Source organism: Erpetoichthys calabaricus, chromosome 3, assembly GCF_900747795.2.
Source record: "Erpetoichthys calabaricus chromosome 3, fErpCal1.3, whole genome shotgun sequence".
NCBI classification, from domain to species: domain Eukaryota; kingdom Metazoa; phylum Chordata; class Cladistia; order Polypteriformes; family Polypteridae; genus Erpetoichthys; species Erpetoichthys calabaricus.
This window is the reverse complement of record NC_041396.2, coordinates 249,051,193-249,070,570: the sequence shown is the minus strand read 5'-3', so window position 1 is coordinate 249,070,570 and position 19,378 is coordinate 249,051,193. Positions and strand designations below refer to the sequence as shown.

The window sequence follows — 19,378 nt, the reverse complement described above, 5'->3', positions numbered from 1 at the left end:
AAACAGCATCATTAATGTTGTTTATACACTTCATTTTTTGGTAAATCAACATTGTTTAAGTGTTTACATCATTTTTAATGTATGATTTCAATTTACAATGACTTGGAATAAGTATGTTTGGGTATGTATAAGGTTGACTGACTTTGCTGACAACAAAGGGAATGATAGTCCACTGACCTGAAGTTTCGAAATGCCTTGGTAGATAGAATATCAAAATGTTATTAGACTATAGATGGATAATTCATTTTAATGTACTTTTGGAGAGAGTTTGTGTCAATTAGAAAACCTGTCTTTTCACCAGGCACTTCCTTCTATCATCTTTCTGCTTTTTAATATCAATATTCTTGTCTTTCTCCTCATTTTGCTTATTTGGTCTAGATATGAATTCTATAATGAAATGTCTTTAATTATTAACTCTCTCAGATCTGCTATGCTGACCATTTATTTTATTCTTCTGGCTTTTCTCTGTCTACTGCACATACTCTGTTAGTTTTATTTCAAAATAGTGTCCTCGTAACAATTTACAGCATAACTCAACATTGTGAGCCCTTTTTGAATTAGTACATGTTCCAAGAGACTAACCATACATGACCTTATTTAGTCTAATACTAACCAGGACTTCATGGCTTGAGCCTTCCATTGAGCTAGTAGTACCTTCATCAAGCTGTGTCCAGTTGCTTTCACAAACTGAATAAAAAGAGAGAATAATGTTTGTTTAATTTTAATATCCAGTCTAGAGCAAAAGATCATCTTCAAGCTCTTTTTAATTATTTCAAATTGACCTGAATTCTATGATCATATGATCACACTGAGAGTGTAGTGTAGAGACCAATAAAATAGTCAAGCATTTTTTTGGTTTAAAAGAAGTATAATTACAAGTTTGGAAAAAGTGTTGAAATAGTGTAAAAATCTAAAAAGTACAATACAGACTGGAGATGTTTACCGTAAGAAAAGCAGTGTTGGGTTCATATTGTGATATTGTGGTGTTTATTGTACATTGTATAAGGCAGCAGGAACAGTCAGCTTCAGTAATGTAACAAGTATTTTGGTGCTAGACAGTTTTGGATATGAAGGACTGCTAGGTAGCATTTCCCACATGAGAAACATACATGCCCTTTTCTATTACTATTTAAAATCATGATGTAAACTATTACCTTGAGTAACAGTTGTGGTCTGCACATTAGGATTGCACCATACAAAATCTTCCTCGTACCATTTTTCAGTCCTGTCTACATTGCTATGGTGAATCCTGTTGGTACAAAGAAAAAAGCAAGAGCTACAAATATTAGGAAATAGAAATAAAACCTAGTAGTACTACTGCACCTATTTGGTATATTCCCAAAAGTATTACATTGTTTTAATAGACTTAAAACTCTCAGTTTAAAGGTATATTACTGTCATCTACTAATCTTGCTTTCTAACATCTTTTTCACCCGTGTGTGTGTGTGGAACTCCAATAATGAAACCTGTATTCTGCTGGTGGTCTCATTTCACACTAACACTTTCTCTCTCTAACTACCTGCCGCCTCCAAACAACACGTGAAACAAAATTTCACAATTTTGCAGACTGATACTCCTACGGGAGCCTTTTTCCTAACCCTCCCTTGATCTCCTTCCATCTAACACCCAACTTACACAAACTTGTGACTCTCCTCTGTGACGTGAGCCGTGGAAGACATTCTCCACAAGACACTGAGTTGTAACAGGAGCTACTGTGTCATTTGCAAAAATTGCACCAACACCCAAAAAGCTAAATGCAGAATACTTCACATCCTTGATCATAGCCACAGTGATCTCCCTGTTTGTGTTCTTTCACAGGGCTTCAAAAATACCTTTCAAAGAAAAGCAGATGAAGCTAAGCTCATTGTTCACCATGGATCACATATATCTTCAGGTCTTAATCTGTCTCTTCATCTTCTCTAATAGCAGCTGTTTCTCACCTGCTCTCTCACCTTTTGTTTTCATCTGTCCTGGCTTTGTTCCATCCTTCTCCTCCTATGTATGTTACTTGCTCTTTCCTTTTCTGTTGCACACCTGATGTAATCCTTGCAGCCGAAACATTGTGTCTTTAGTCTTCTTTCCTTTTCAGGTTGGAAATAATCTTTAACCGACCAACCAACATACCTACCTACATTAGTTGTTGTTCCAAAAAAATTGTCTAAAGAGCATTTATTCTGGAGTTTCTGGACAGCTGAGTTAGATTTTAAAAAGTTTCTTGGCAGAGGGTTTCATTAGAATTCCGGCAGGCTTGAAACATCTGGTGATGCCGGATTCTGCAGCTCTTTGTGTTTTGTGTAGAGTACCTCTGTTTATTTTTTAAATTTTATTGATTTTATTGTAATCATTCCATACAAATAGATACATTTTTACAAAAAATAGGATTGGAAACAAATCAACCCCCACCCCTGAGAAGAGAGCATGGCCAATGGAGTAAAACTTAAATCTAGTAAAAATAAATAAATTGATGAGTTTAATAGGCAGATAAAGATAAATGGAGAAGAAATGGGAAGAGAATCTGCTTCCTCGGTGCTTTAAGAGCTTATTCTAAAATATTATTGATAAGATCCTGCCAGGTTTTGAAAAAGTTCTACACAGATCCTCTAAGTGAGAATTTGATGTTTTCCAATTTCAAATAATATAAAACATAAGTTACCCACTGACTTAAAAGAAGAGAGTTAGGATTCTTCCAGTTTAGCAAAATAAGTCTGCATGCCAATAGTGTAGTAAAGGTAATTACAGTTTGTTTGTCCTTCTCCACTTTAAGCCCATCTGGAAGAACACCAAACACGGCTGTTAGTGGATTAGGAGAGATTGTGACACCAAGGCTGTCTGAAAGGCACTTAAAAATGTTTGTCCAGAATGATGTTAATTTGGTGCAGGCCCAAAACATGTGACCCAGTGAGGCTGGGACTTGATTGCAGTGTTTGCAGGTTGGATCTTGCCCTGGAAACATTTTGGACAGTTTTAAGTGAGATAGATGTGTTTGATATATAATTTTGAGTTGAATAATTGTATGCTTAGTGCTGCTGCCTCGCAGTTAGGAGACCCGGGTTCGCTTCCCGGGTCCACCCTGTGTGGAGTTTGCGTGTTCTCCCAGTGTCTGCGTGGGTTTCCTACGGGTACTCCGGTTTCCTCCCACAGTCCAAAGACATGCAGGATAGGTGCATTGGCGATCCTAAATTGTCCCTAGTGTGTGCTTGGTGTGGGTGTGTGTGTGTGCGCGCGCCCTGCACATATTTAAGCAATAAAGTTATCCAACACCTATATTGTCTGTGTGAAAAGATAATTGCCCCCTTAGTTACCCAATCAAAAATTGATGATAGACCTCATTATCGGCAGCCCTTTTGAATCTAAACCTCACCATATGTTGACCCCTTACTCTGAGATTGAAGCTGTCACCACAAGGTGTGTAGAAGAACACAATGCCTAAATCAAAGGAAATTCCAGAAGAAATGCAGGAAAAGATATTGACAATTGCCAGTCAGGAACAGGTTACAAAACCAATTCTAAGGCTCTAGGACTCTACCGCACCACTAGCCATTTTCTCCAAATGAAGAACATTTTAAACAATGGTGTAATGACCCCAATGACACAGAGACTATTCATTCAAGATGTTGTGTTCAAAGAACTGCAGGCCTCTAACCTAATCCAAGTAAGTGTTATTGACTAAACAGGAAAGAGACAGAGTAACAATATTCTATGGACAGATGAGTGATAATTAGAAATCTTTGGATGACACAGCTTCCACTGTGTCTGCCATAAAGCGAATACAGTGTTCTGACAGTAGGAATAAAATAGCTACGATAAAACATGGCGATGATTTGCTGCCTCAGCACGTGGAGGAGTTGCCATACTGAAGGAACCATGAGTTCTGCATTTTACAAGAATATTCTTTAGGAGAATGTTTGTTTGGTGACCTGAAGCTGATGTGTATTTGGCTTATGAAGGAGGCAAGGATCCAAAATACAAAAGCAAGTCTTTAATTCAAAGTCCTGTCTTGAACAAAATGGAGACACTGTGGCAGGACGTGAAATAACCTACCCGTGCATCTGAATTAAAGCAGCTCTGCAAAAAGAGGGGGCTAAAATTCTTCAGCAGCAATGTGAAAGACTGACATCATATTATAGAAAGAGTTTAGCTGAAATTATGCTGCTAAAGGTATGACAAGAAAGTATTGATTATTATAGGGGCAATTACGTTTTTCACATGGGTGTTAGGGGTGTTGGATAACTGTGTTCCTTAAATGAAGAAAAGAACACTTTTAAAAACTAAAAACTTAATTTGGGTATACTTTCTTCAAAGTTGTATTTGGTTTAAAGGTCTGATGTCCTTCAATGTATGAAATATACAAAAACATGATATTGCTGTTTTTTACAGTAATGTAAAACTGTACTGAACTGTAGGTTTTAGCAGAAGCTTAAATTACTCTTAATGATCTCTGATGCCTTTAACAGTGTTAAAAAAAAAAAAAAAAAAAAAAAAAAAAATCATACTTTAGCAACTCATTTAAGGTAATCATAATTTTTATTAATGGAATTATTTAGTAATTAATAAAAAAACCTATAGTTGTACTGGATACTGCTGAACTTCATTATTTTACACTAAACTAAATGACAAGAGGGTGAAATCATCTACTACTATCATTTTTATATATAGCTGTTAGTAATATTCTTGTACTGCATAGCTGTTTTTAGGAACGCTGTTGTGTGTTTTTTTTTTTTTTCATCCATCCATCCTCTTCCGCTTATCCGAGATCGGGTCGCGGGGGCAGCAGCTTGAGCAGAGATGCCCAGACTTCCATCTCCCCAACCACTTCTTCTAGCCCTTCCAGGGGAATCCCAAGGTGTTCCCAGGCCAGGTGAGCGACATAGTCCCTCCAGCATGTCCTGGGTCTTCCCCGGGGCCTCCTCCCTGTTAGACGTGCCCGAAACACCTCACCAGGGAGGCATCCAGGAGGCATCCTGATCAGATGCCCGAGCCACCTCATCTGACTCCTCTCGATGCGGAGGAGCAGCGGCTCTACTCTGAGCCCCTCCCGGATGACTGAGCTTCTCACCCTATCTTTAAGGTTTTTTTTTTTTTTTAAATGAAAATGTTTATTCTCTGCACATGGCTAAAATGTTACTTTTATTTGAGTTATCAGTCTGTCACTGACTTAAACATGTCATAATTGCCCTGCAGTTTGAATTACCATCAACAGAATTCAAATCCTTGAGCTGCAGTCTTTTCAGTCGGGTTGTCTTCAGTTTTTAGTGCAAGGGTGGCCAGTGTCGGTCCTGGAGAGCCGCAGTATGTGCAGGTTTTTGTTCCAACCCAGTTCCTTAACGAGAACTCAATTATTGCTGATGAAGCACATATTGCTTAAGTGACATTTTAATGCTTCATTTTAGTGGTCTCGCTTGTTAAGGTTCTCCATCCTTAATTGCTTATTTCAATCTTAAACTGCTGCATTCAGTGTTTTAATTGCTCCTTATTAGCAATAAGATGTAAAAGACAAAGCAGCCAGCAGTTCTCCAGCTAGCTTTTTTCCAATTACATCTGTGTGTGTTCATCATGCACTGTTTGATTTAATAAAACACTTAATAGAAAAATGTGACAGACTGAAAATGATCTGTTTTAGGCTTCATATCATTTGGATGATATCCTTGGAAAGGAAAAAAATCTACGATATAAGAGTCTTACATTGCACAGACTAACAAGCCATAAAATTAAATAAGGTCTGAGATTGGCAATGATTGGTTTCTAATTAAGCAATTGGGTTGGAATGAAAACCTGTAGCCACTGCGGCTCACCAGGACTGACATTGCCTACCCCTGTTTTAGTGTTTGTCTCAGACCGGTAACCAAAGCATTTTCAGCCTAGCCCTAGCAATACAGATTTTATATGTTAAAAATCATCATTTATACTTAGTGGAGAAAAACTGGTTAAACAGAGAATTGTAATAGGATTTGAGTAACTTTGTCATTATGTTCATTAGAATTACTTCTGAGCACTTAAACATCACTTTTTTTGTCTCATGCCCCCTGACTCCGTGGTACAAAAAAAACTGACGTGTTTTTTGCCGTTCCCCTACATATTTGTCCCTCTACACATGAAAAATCAGTTATGCAGTTTTTAAGACTATTTTTGGCAGAAAATTGCACCCTTATGATAAAGGGTATACCAAGAGGTGTTTTCAGCAAAAATAATCAGAAGGACTTGAAGTTGTGCATGCCACATCAACTGACCCAAGGCGGTTTGCACCCTAATGGGATACAAGAGGTCAAAACTTTGAAAAAAATGGAGATTGGCAATACAGACATGTAGAGTGTCGTTTTATGCTGTTTTGAGGTTGCTGATCATGAATGGTCTGATCCCAAGGGGATGAGTTATGAGGAAAGATTAAAAGAGCTCAGCCGTTTGTTTAAGGAAAAAAAGATTAAGAGATGACATGATTTGGAAGTTTTGAAAGAGAATTAGTTCAGTTTATCAAGACTGATACTTTATAATGAGTTCATCAAGAACACGGGGACACAATTGGAAACTTGTTAAAAGTAAATTTCACACAAACATTAGGAGGTTTTTCTTCACACAGAGGAACCACAGACCAATGGAATGAGCTACCAAGTTGTATGGTGAACAGTAGGACTTTAGGAACCTTCAAAACTAGACTTGATGTTATTTTGGAGGAATTAAGTTCTCATCTAGATTGCTCTAATCTTCTAATCTAACTCACCAGGCAGCAATGCACACAAGACAGGAATTTACCTTAGTTAGGACATCCATCCATTGCAGGGTCTGTTTGTACATGTACATGCTAAATAAAGAGAAAACTGAAATCTTAGTGATTGGCAATAATGGATACAATAAGGCTATTAGAAATAAACTGGATACATTAGGATTAAAAGTCAAGACGGAGGTAAAAAGCTTAGGGGTAACTGTTGACTGTAATCTGAATTTTAAATCGCATATTCATCAGACCACTAGGACAGCATTTTTTCACTTAAGAAACATAGCAAAAGTTAGACCTCTTATATCATCGAAAGATGCAGAAAAATTAGTTCACGCGTTTGTTTTCAGTCGACTAGATTACTGTAACGCACTCCTCTCAGGACTACCCAAAAAAAGACATAAATCGTTTGCAACTAGTGCAGAATGCAGCTGCTAGAATCCTTACCAGGAAAAGAAAATCCGAGCACATCTCTCCAGTTTTGATGTCACTACACTGGTTACCTGTGTCATTCAGGATTGACTTTAAAATTCTGCTTATGGTTTATAAAGCCTTAAATAATCTTGCCCCATCTTATATATCGGAATGTCTGACGTTTTAAATTCCAAATCGTAACCTTAGATCCTCAAATGAGTGTCTCCTTAGAATTCCAAGAGCAAAACTTAAAAGAAATGGTGAGGCGGCCTTCTGCTGTTATGCACCTAAAATCTGGAATAGCCTGCCAATAGGAATTCGCCAGGCTAATACAGTGGAGCACTTTAAAAAAACTGCTAAAAACACATTACTTTAACATGGCCTTCTCATAACTTCACTTTAATTTAATCCTGATACTCTGTATATCCAATTCATTATAATAACTATTCATGGTGGCTCTAAAATCCGTACTAACCCCTACTCTCTCTTCTGTTTCTTTTTCCGGTTTCTTTCTGGTGGTGGCTTGCGCCACCACCATCTACTCAAAGCACTGTTATGTTCCAACAGTTATGGATTAAAAGCCAGAAGTCTGCATGACCATCATCATCAAGTCCTTCCGTGAGAACCCTAAATACAAAGAGGACTATTTCATTTATGTTAGGTAGAATGCCCAGCGGGGACTAGGCGGTCTCGTGGCCTGGAACCTCTGCTGATTTTATTTTTTTCTCCAGCCGTCTGGAGTTTTTTTTTTTGTTTTTTCTGTCCTCCCTGGCCATCGGACCTTACTCTTATTCTGTTAACTAATATTGTCATTTTAATTTCTTACTTTGTCTTTTATTTTTATTTTCTTCATTATGTAAAGCACTTTGAGCTATTTTTCTGTATGAGAATGTGCTATATAAATAAATGTTGTTGTTCATACAGGGGCTAATTAAGTATCCTTAATTAACCAAACATGCATTATTTTTTTTTATATATATATATATATTTGCCATATGAGAAGAAAATCCATAAAGACAAATGGACGACATGTGAACACCATGCATGATATGTACAGAGGTGGGATTTAAACTTGGTGAGAGGTGAGTCTTTAGTTCAAAAGCTTCATCATGTGACTCCTTTGTAGGGGATGATTTTCTAGAAATGGTTTATTTCACAATATTTTAGTATAAATACTTGTATTGGGCATTGTGAGCATATGACTAAATACCTAACATTTGTATTAGGCACCACAAGTAATGTAAGTTAATTTTTTTTCCATGGATGTTTTGGCATTGTTTGTTGTTGTTCACTTTGAGTCTCCATTGAAGCTCATTATATGAAGAATATTGTTATCTCCATTCTCTAAACGTGCTGCTAGTCTTTTGTTTTGACTTTATCCATTTTTAATACGTTACTGAAAGATTTTGAAGTAGTAATACATCCTTATCTTATCTCTTTATTTGCAGTTATCATGAATGGAACACTCATCTTTAATGATTATTGCAATGTAGTTGTCATTATAGATTACTGCATAATTATGCTCATTTAAAACAACCCTCTATTATCCCCTGTTTAAGTGTAGTATGTGCTACACTGTCTGAAATAGGAAAAAATGTATTTAGTATAGATTAACCTGGCATAGCTGTTGACCTTTCATCTCCCTGAATATTCATTGTCTTAGACATTTTGCTTCTGCTCTTGCTTTCCAATTTGAATTTTATTGGGGGTGAGGAATGATTGGGTACAACAAATATTGGTGGAAAGTATAAGTATTATTAGATAATAAAAAAGCTCAACGTTATTATAACACAAGAAAGTACAGTATCAGTGGCATTTTTGACCACTGAAAATTCTAGCATGGCTATGCATACCTGAAATGCTGTCAAAAGATATAGAGCCATCCTGAGATCAGAGTAGAACTTTCAAGACCTGTGCCTTTATTTGTCAAGCATCTCAGAAGTACTCCCAGGAACTGCATTAAAGGTCTGACTGGGATAAGAATTTGTCATACCATAGAGTAGGAAATGACAAGTAACTATGAAGCATCCTACACCCTCTCCCAGTAGGAGGAGGCCACATTTTAGAATGAATGATGCCATACATGTGAATTTTACAAAGCCCCAAACTGCATAGAAGCCACTCATGAAGCCATTTAATACTTTCCTGGGAAATCCTGATGCTGTTTTGTGGTTTTACTAATAAGGCTTCAGTGCAAAGACAACAGTAATATTCAGATTATTAGGAGAAGAATAAGGAAAACATAATAAGGTGGGATATTTGCTAAGCTGCCCATAATTGTTGTCACTTTGCAACAACATGAAGAATAATAGTGTAGTAGCTAGCATATTACCCAGAAGATGAGCAGGGCTGGATGGGTGATTGCCAGCAAAATGCCACACAGGTACACTAAAATCTGTATTCTACAAACTTCTGGAACATTCATGTTACTTGTTACAAGCCTGCAAAGGTGCAAGAAAGTAGATGGAGAGTCCACGACATTGAGTAAATAGAGCCTCGCAGAAGATAAGGGAAGTTCATGGAGAGAGGTATTGCATGCGACTCTGGAAGACAATCAGGAACACTGGAAGAGTGAACATGAGTTCAGAAATGGCACAGGAATAGTCGTAGCTGGATTCAGTAACTGTTACTTTACACTGCATTTCCCATTGTCATAACAGCTGGAAGGAGATTGAAAATATGGTTGTGGATATCATGCATTGTTAAATAAATGCACCTGTTGTTGGGCTTAACTGTGACTTGGTGTGTGCCTCAGTCTTTCCATCTCAGAAGTCATTAAAATACAGTTTGCATCCATAACCGTCTGTGTGATGATATTGTGATATTGCTTGCAATTCATATATGCATGCTCATCCTCACTTAGGTTAACAATCTTTGTGTATGCTGGCAATCGCACCAACAACTCCAAGAAACCCAGTGATCTGCGGGAATGCAACTTGGTTTAAAATTACCGCACGTTGGGGAGGTGCTGAAATGTATAAATCTTCACTACCTCATACGTTGTAAAAATATTCAAATTTTGGTGCACATTTCAAGAAATGGGTGGTTGTGACATACCCAGATCATTACAGTCACAAAGTTGCATTTCCTCGGTGGCTGAAAAACTTAATGTTGCCATCACTTTCAATTTGGCTGACAGTGCATGGCTTCCTCACATAGATGGAGCCATAACATGATGTGCAATATTTGTTATGGGAATTACCCCATCTCTATCAAATATCTTTTTACGAATTCATTGTTGTCCAGTGTTGAAACATTCTGCCTTTACTGTGATGTATGTGACCGGGATCTTCTGGTAGCACCTACCAAGTTAGGGCAGTTAGGAGTAGTTTCCTAAATTACTAAAATTGATAAAATGCTTTTACTCCTAACACTAAGAATGGCACTAGATTTGTGTCACTGTCATTTTTGAGTAAGTTAGGATAGTTTTCCTATTTTGAGACACTTGATAAATATGGACACTGCTCCTGTGCTTAATTCCATTGCCCTGACCACATGGCCATCACAGAGTCTTGGAAGGATCCTGTCTCATGGTGTTAGGGAATGAGAAGGTGGGTCGTGTTGCCTCTGGCAGGACCAGCAACATGGTTATGCAGGCAGGAGACAGCAGAAAACCTCTTTGGAGCTACTTAAGAGATTAGAGCAGTAGCAGCAATGGCATTGAGGGGCAACCAAGAAAGAAGACTGTTTCCAGTAAATGTCTTGTGAGGGAGAGACACTCTATTTGATAATATATTAGGCTACCAGCACCAGTGATGATAAAGCTGAATTATTCAGCTGAATAAAGCCATAAAAATTACACAAAATGAAGATCTATCAACATATAGTACAACTGCCAAAGTAATAAAAGACATCTTAACATTAACCACTCAACAGCAAAGGCAGAAAAGCAAATGCATGTGATTACTTCAAAATAATGAGATGCACAAGTTTGGAAAAAGTCTCAGTTACAGTTATGCTTTATCCTAAACTTAGTATATCTTTCTAAGTATAATATCTGTAATAAACAGAAGAATTTACAAATGAAGCTTCCAGCTATATTGTTGTAAAATACTCTTCATATTTTCTTTCTCTGTTCCTTAGCATGGTATTGCTACTACTGTGTATGAATTAAACAATGGAGATACTTTTATAATGTAATAACTCCCAACACACAGTGGAACTGCAAGCTGACTATGGTTAAACAATATAAAGCTTCAAAGACTGATTAACCAAAAAATGATACCTGGAAAAAAAATGAAAATTTCAAACAGAAATCCACATTTTTGAAACTTCTAAATGTACTTACATCCTGACAAACTATTTTAAAGATGATAGATGAATACAAATAAATAGTTATTGGGTAAAAGAAAACTTCAAAATTAAATTTGAGCCAACACATTTTGTATACCACTTGTGTAGTCTGGCAACTTCAGATAAACATCTGGATCATTGGAGGAAATGTGAGGCTATTTAATGCACCATGACTGTTTCTTCTATGTAAGTTTATTTTGAGTACATGGACCATCTTTGACTTTCAAGGGTTTTGTTTCCTGTAGTTAATAAACTACTCCAACCCGCATCTGGCCCAACTACCTCTTCTACTGAAGTCTGTGAGCAATTCCTGCACTTTTTCCGTAACAAAATTAAAGATCTAAATAATTCAACTAACATAAATATATCGTCTGTTTATATCTCTCCCTGTTTTCCCACTCCATCCAGCTCCTTCTCTAAGTTCTCACCAGTCACATCTGCGTCTGTTAATAACCTGCTTTGTAAGATGAGGCCGACTACTTGTGTACTGGACCCCATCCCCACCACACTACTTAAATCCTGCCTTCGTGCCATAATCCCGACTGTTACAATAATAATAAACTCATCCCTTGACACTGGCTCTGTACCGCTCACTTTTAAAATTGCTTCTGTAACCCCAATTTTAAAAAAGTCTGGTCTTGATGCTGACAATCTTATCAATTTCCGGCCTATTTCCCACTTACCTTTCCTGTCAAAAGTTCTTGAGCATGTTGTAGCTTCCCAACTCACCAATTACTTAACCTCTAATAATTTGATGGAACCCTTTCAGTCTGGTTTCAGGGCACAGCACAGCTGTGAAACTGCTCTGCTACGGGTAACCAATGATTTGCTTATGGCAGCAGACTCTGGACAAACCAGCATATTAATTCTATTAGACCTCAGTGCAGCATCTGACACTGTCAGACATGACATTCTACTGTCTAGAATGGAGAACATGCTGGGTATCTCTGGCACTGCCCTCCAGTGGTTCAAGTCCTATTTGACTGATAGGCAAGTGTTTTTTAGTCTTGGCAACAGCAGATCCAGCTCAGCGCCAGTCATACAAGGAGTTCCTCAGGGCTCTGTTCTTGGCCCTCTTCTCTTCTGTATTTATATGCTTCCCCTTGGCCATATTACACGTAGCTATGGACTGGGTTATCATTTTTATGCAGATGATACTCAACTCTACTTCAATGTTAAAAGTGGAACTTCATCAGAGCTTTCTCAGCTCACAACCTGCCTTAGTGAAATTAAAACCTGGATGAATCAGAACTCTTTAAAATGAAATTGCAACAAAACTGAACTCCTGCAAATTGGGACTAAAATGCAACTTAATAAAATGAGCTCCTTCCCAGTCCATCTTGACAGTGATCTCATCAGACCTGCCTCTACTGTAAAGAATCTTGGTGTCATTTTTGATTCCTCCCTCTCTTATTCCGCCCACATAAATCACATTAAGAAACTTTCTTACTTTCACCTCCGTAACATATCCCGTGTTCGCTCCTTCCTCTCCTTCTCTAATGCTGAGAAACTTGTCCATGCTTTTATCACATCCCGCATCGATTATTGTAATTCCCTACTGGCAGGTGCCCCATCTAATCTTATATCACAGCTCCAGCTTATTCAAAACTCAGCTGCAAGAATCCTTACTCGAACCAGCAGCACATCACACCCATCCTGCTCCGTCTCCACTGGCTCCCTGTGTCTTACAGAATCGAATATAAAATCCTACTAATAACCTACAAAGCCTTAAATAACCTCGCACCAAACTACATCAGTGACCTTCTCCATCACTATGTGCCTGCCCGCCCACTAAAGTCCTCTGATTCTGGCAATCTTGTTGTGCCCCACACTAATCTACATTCCATGGGTGACAGGGCCTTCAGCTGTATAGCGCCCAGACTCTGGAATGACCTACCGAAATTAATTAGATCAGCTGACTCCATGAATTCTTTTAAAAAACAACTCAAAACTCATCTGTTCAGGAAGGCTTATAGCTCTGCTTGACTTTATTACCCTTCTCTCAGTTTACCTCTCTGTCAAGATGCTCATGTAACCTGTGTGTGTGTGTGCTAGACCATCAATTATGTTGGCTGTTAGGCTTTTTCTCTGAATTCACTGTCGTAATCTTCTTTATTTATTTATCTGGTTTGTACAATGCTATATACTGTATACCCTGCCATTCTTTCTTATAGTCTGTAAGTGCCTTGAGCATGGGAAAGGAGCTATATAAATAAAATGTATTATTATTATTATTTCTGTGTTGCAACCAGTTTCATTCAAGACCAAACACATTGCTGTCACATTCCTGAAAAATCAAGAATGTTCATAAATGTCTCTTGTATGGAGCAACCCAGCCTAGATTGTTTCAACCATTATAAAATGTGAATTTAGCTCAGCAGCTCACAAGGTCTTTCTCGTTTGTGTATGACCCACCTGTACATTCTGTTCTTGCACCTGTATAGGTAAACAATAAGCACTGCCAATGCGGTCAGGATCACAACCACTGCAAGGCTGAGCCCAATGTACAGTCCAACTTTATTGATCACAACTTGGCAGTGGCTTCCTGAATACCAATATGAGCTTGTTGAATGGCAGCTGAAAGATACACAAGTGAAACATGAAAATATAAGGTTAGTTGGTTTGTTTCATCAAGAAGGTATTCAGTAAAAAGCTCTTCCTCTCTGTCTTGCACTTTAGTCACACAAGTACTACGTTTCCAACAAATGGATTTAGACTTTGGGGGACTTAAGGTCACCAGAATTATTTGTAGCAATATGCCGTATGACTAAGTGACTTATTTCTAAAGAAATGGCCTGTCTGGCTTTTGTCTTTAAAAAATGATAAAGAATTAATGTACTAAACATTTGAGTAATTTTTTTATTTGTGGAAATGACAAAGGAGTAAAGGATTAAATATCCAAGTGGAAGCAGAATACTGTGGTACTTAAATGCTAAAGATGAAGAGCTTTACATTATTCTGTTTGTTCATTGCAAAGATCAAAGGCAAAGAGAGTAAAAAATGATGTTATATGCTTGACCTGATTAATGTAGTATTTTATTATTTCAAATGAAACAGACTTTGCTAGCATCTGTTATGATAATGGTAATGACAGAATTGGATAATTTCCAGAAATGACTATAGTCTGCATTCTTAAAAGGTAAGTTTAGTATTTTTCAAGTCAATGTTCTTTCTTCACAAATATGGTACATAAACATTTGCCATGTAAAATTGTGTTCTAAAGTTGAGCATTTTCTGTCAATTTTTAAAAATATATTGCCTGCATTTGCATTTTAGAATGGAGGCTAATGGGACCTGGGGCATCACCAAAAAATTAAGAACTTGCCTAATAAGTCCAAGACGGTGGTCGAGTATTGATCCGTCTCTTGAGATTACACACAAATTGTAAAATGCTTTGAACGAAGAGCACCAATATAATGAGATTCAGCTATTTTAAATGAAGACAATCTGTGCATGCCATTTCAGCATTTTTCTTCTTCTGCTATAATCTCTCCCAACCCCCCAGGGCATGCCTTTATCTTGAAAGACCAAATCACAGTAAACATTTCATGCCTCATGGCTGGTTTTGTTTTGCTTTATTTCTGTATTTATGTGAGAATTCCCCCAAGTAAATAGAAAAAGTAACCTTACCATGAGGATAATAGTACCAGGAATACACAATAAAATAATTATTTCCAGGTTTCCTTATGTTTTCTTATATCGAAACTTTTGCTGCCTCAAGTGTAACTTTTTAGGCTTTCAAAGTTTTAGGCTTTCAAAATCAATAGTATGGGCAAGATTATATATATATATATATATATATATATATATATATATATATATATATATATATATATATATATATATAAAATATATTTTAGTTTATAGAAAATTCTGAACTTTAGAGCACAATTTTACATGACAAATGTACAGTATATACCTTTATACCATGTTTGTGAAGAAATAACTTTGACTTGAAAAACTTATCCTTTAAAAGGCGTATTCACTAAGCAAAAAAATATCAATAGTTTCAAACCAACAGATGAAACACAGATTCTTGTAGTATAATGATGAGTTTGAATGTTAGTGAAGCATCAAGAAAACAACAAATGGAATTTAATTTAAGTGCAGGATACTAAAAGTAATTGGGTATCACAAGGTGTGTATGTCCCCATCTTGCTAGAGATTTCATAATTTCTTTTGTTAATTGAGGAATTTTTAAAAACAATGTAGATATTGTTATTCCAAACTTTTGAAATAGTTTTTTTCAATGTATGGTAAAAGTAAAAAGAAAAACCTTTGGAAACATTGAAAATGATGTAACCAAAATTGGTACATATTTTAATTTTCTACCTTTTTCCTGAAACATATCTTCAACATTAACTGGAAATTAACTTGAATCGATTTTGTTCCAAATCAAAGATTTCAGTACACCAGTTGCATGTAACAGACTCACAGCTTTGTTCAGACACCTAAAACCTGAAACCCCTATTTAAAACTAAATAGCAAAGCTGAAAAGTTCAAAATGTTAACTCATTTTCAGACTTAAATCATTGCCAATTGAACATTTGAGACAAATTTAAGCTTTATTTAAGTCTCTCTTTCCTTGTTATTCAGTATTCCTATCTTTGCATGCACAGTAGGTTTTAGTTTTTACAACTGTCATTGCTTATTCAAACTAAAGAAAAACATTTTTGGTCCTGAGCTGTCTTCTGAGTTTGAATAGTAGACATGACCTTTAACAAGTTCAGAATCTCTCACACCCTGCAGATTTAATGTTTATACAGTTTATAGAATACCACAGAAAGCCTCATCAAGCTACCTTCTTAGTAACCTGGATTGTCATTGGAGAAGCATTATGACAAATGTTATGACCAAAAATAAGAAAAAGTTACTTTTAGATTATTCGTACCTATTCCTTGTCCCACTTACATATGCTGTCTGTTCATACAGAATAAACAGATTAGTCGACTTACTAGCACACAGGGCCGGAGTTCTCAAGCTGACATTGTCCATTGTTGCAGTTTCTGTAGTCCTTGTGTCTCACATCACACACTGAAATGCACTGCAATGGTAAGTCCTGGCTGACACTTGTGTAATACAGAGCTATCTCTGGAGGGACAAGTGATTTGCACAATTCTAGGAAAAATGGATAAAGTAGGTTAGGTTTACTTAAAAGCCTGATACAAGTGGAATAAGAAACATAAGCAGTGTTAATACACTCTTAAATACACTTTCAGTTTGTACTGTAGTCTGTTTGCTCAAAGCAGTTTCTATTTACTTTCTCTGCATTAATGGCTTCCCAGACTGCACTACATGATACATTTATTAACATCCTCATTTTTATGCAGTGCTAACTGGCATCCTTTATTGTTACTAGTAATGGCCTAAGTGTATAGCTATGCAGTTTGTCATAATAAGCACACCCCAGTCTGCATCATAGCTGGGCAGTACCTCTACAAACATCTTGGTCTGTTCTACGGGTCCCATACCAATTAACTGTACAGTTTCTATGCTGTCCACCCCATCCAGTTTACTTATGCTGTATTTATATTAACTAACCACTTCCAGCTATACTGTAGGAGTCATTTGTATTACCATAACTTTATATGGTGTCATGCTATCTCTGTACTACCAACATCAAGGACTCATAGTGTCTTTGCTGACACTGACTCATTGCACTTTGAAACTGGTATATCATCTTTTGCCAAAGCATATGTATATACCCTATATGGCCAAAAGTATGTGGTCACCGCTCCAAATTATTGAGTTCAGTTATTCAGCTGCACACATTGTTAACTGGGGCATTAAAAAAAAGCACATAGCCATAAAATCACTATTGACAAACACTGGCAGTAGAATGGGTCATGCTCAGTTTGAGCTCAGTTTGCTTTGAATGTGGCACTGTCATAGGATGCCACCTTTGCCATAAAATCAGTACATGAAATTTCTAAGCAGCTTGACCTGCTCCAGTTGACTATTAAGTGCCATTATTGTGAAGTGGAACCATCTAGGAGCAACAGCAGCTCAGCCACGAAGTGGTAGACTACAGAGTGGGGCCGCCAGGTGCTAAAGCATGTCGCTTGAAATGTCACCTGTCCTCTGTTGCGTTACTCACAAAAGCATTCCAACTGCCACTGAAGGCAACATAAGTAGAACCGCTGTACATCAGAAGCTTCATGAATTGGAATTCCATAGCTGAGCAGCTGCACATAAGCCCAAGTTCACCATTAGCCGTTCCAAGCATTGGCTGGAATAGAGCAACGCATGCCACATTTGAACTCGTGAGCAATGGAAAGGTGCTCACTGGAGTGATGAATCATGCTTCACTATCTGGCAGTGTGATGGGTGAATTTGGGTTTGGTGGAGGAGGGATAATAATCCAGGTCTGGTTCCAGTGAAGGGTATTATTAAAGTTACAGCATACAAAAACATTTTAGACAAGTGTGCACTTCCAACTTTATGGTAACGTTTAGGGAATGCCCTTTACTGTTCCAGCATGACTGTGCCCCTATCCACAAAGCCAGGTCCATAAAGATATGGTTTGACTAGTCTGTTGTGGAGGAACTCGAGTGGCCTGCATGGAGCCCTGACCTCAGTGCCTTTTGGATGAATTGCAATTGTGAGCCAGGTCTATCCATCCAACATCAGTACCTGTCCTCACAAATGATGTTTTGCTTGAATTGGCACAATTTCTCATAGACACACTTCAAACCTTTGTGGAAAGCATTCCCAGAAGAGTGAGGTCTAGAGTTCAGTGATTGATTGACCAAGTTCATTTTAATGCCCATTGTTTTGCAACGGGAAGTCTAAGCAAGTTCATAGAGGTATGATAGTCAGATGCCAGAAACTTTCTTAGAATTAAATTTAAAGGGCAATCATGAAAAAAATAATACTATTCAAATATTGTACTGAGATGTGTGTGTACGTATTTATGTATATGTCAAGTGGCTTTGTCATACCGTCCATACACCTAATGCAGCATAGAGTGGTATGAAATAACGTTCCCCAGGACCTGGTGCGACAGCACTGGGCAAGTGCAAGTTGTAAGTAAAGAACTATAATAGATAATAGGTAAATGAATAAATAAATAAATAAATAAATAGGTAATGAATAGATAGTAATATATTGCAACAGATAGTAGTAAACAAATAATAACAACAACTATTAATACATACCTATAATGGAGTGAATAAATTGTTTAAAAAAAAAAGCACAAAATCAAAGTCATCTAATTATTATGAAATACAGTTGCATCATTTTATTTTGTTTAATTTACATTTAACTATTGCAGATTTTGTTTCAAAACTGCATTATTTTTAAAGACTATTTTCATTTACCATTGAGACTTTTTGAAAGTGTATATTTCCAAATGTTTCCTTTTTAATGCTAGTGCTTTTTACTTCACAGTGTCTTTTCATGATGGCTTTGTCACCAATCAGTCAAGACTTTTTGTTGATCATGTATTCAGATCTAAACAACAGTACATTGACTCCTAGCCAGTAACAGTCATATTTTTAGTTTTGGAATTGCATCGCTGTAATATTTCTGCTCATTCCTCTTCCTAGCACCTCAGTCTGTGCTCCATACAGCAGATTTAGCTACCACTTTTGTATATGCATTTTTTACACTAGCACCATTTCAGTTTAGTGTACTAAAGCCTCTCTAGTAACGATACCACACTTCAGATGTCGGACATCCTCAGTTTGATCCTTTATATTTTATTGTAATTGCTTTGTTTATTGATATGTGCCTGCTGCCTTATGCCACTGTCCCATGTTCTATATTACTGAAGCATTTTTGATACTTTCACACCAGAAGGTACAGGGAGAAATAATCTTTTGTTTGTACTGTTTGATGTATACTGACAAATAAATGAGATAAACTTAATAGCTGAAGGGTTATGTTGACCATACCAGGCTCTGCTATGCAGTCTGTATGCTAACATCCTCCAGTACGTCATAAAGTTTGTATATTCTAACA

The 19,378-nt window shown here is 37.1% G+C and overlaps 1 protein-coding gene across 1 annotated transcript in view; it reads right to left on the bottom strand.

Moving 5' to 3' along the window:
* LOC114649531 (uncharacterized) overlaps positions 1 to 19,378 on the bottom strand; it is a 43,425-nt gene that overhangs the window by 195 nt on the left and 23,852 nt on the right. The window contains exons 11-14 of the mRNA XM_051924766.1: positions 16,372 to 16,534; positions 13,832 to 13,993; positions 1,155 to 1,249; positions 614 to 687 (exon numbers count right to left, since the gene is read on the bottom strand). Coding sequence (XP_051780726.1) covers positions 614 to 687; positions 1,155 to 1,249; positions 13,832 to 13,993; positions 16,372 to 16,534 — 494 coding nt within the window. The remainder of the gene's footprint in view (positions 1 to 613; positions 688 to 1,154; positions 1,250 to 13,831; positions 13,994 to 16,371; positions 16,535 to 19,378) is intronic.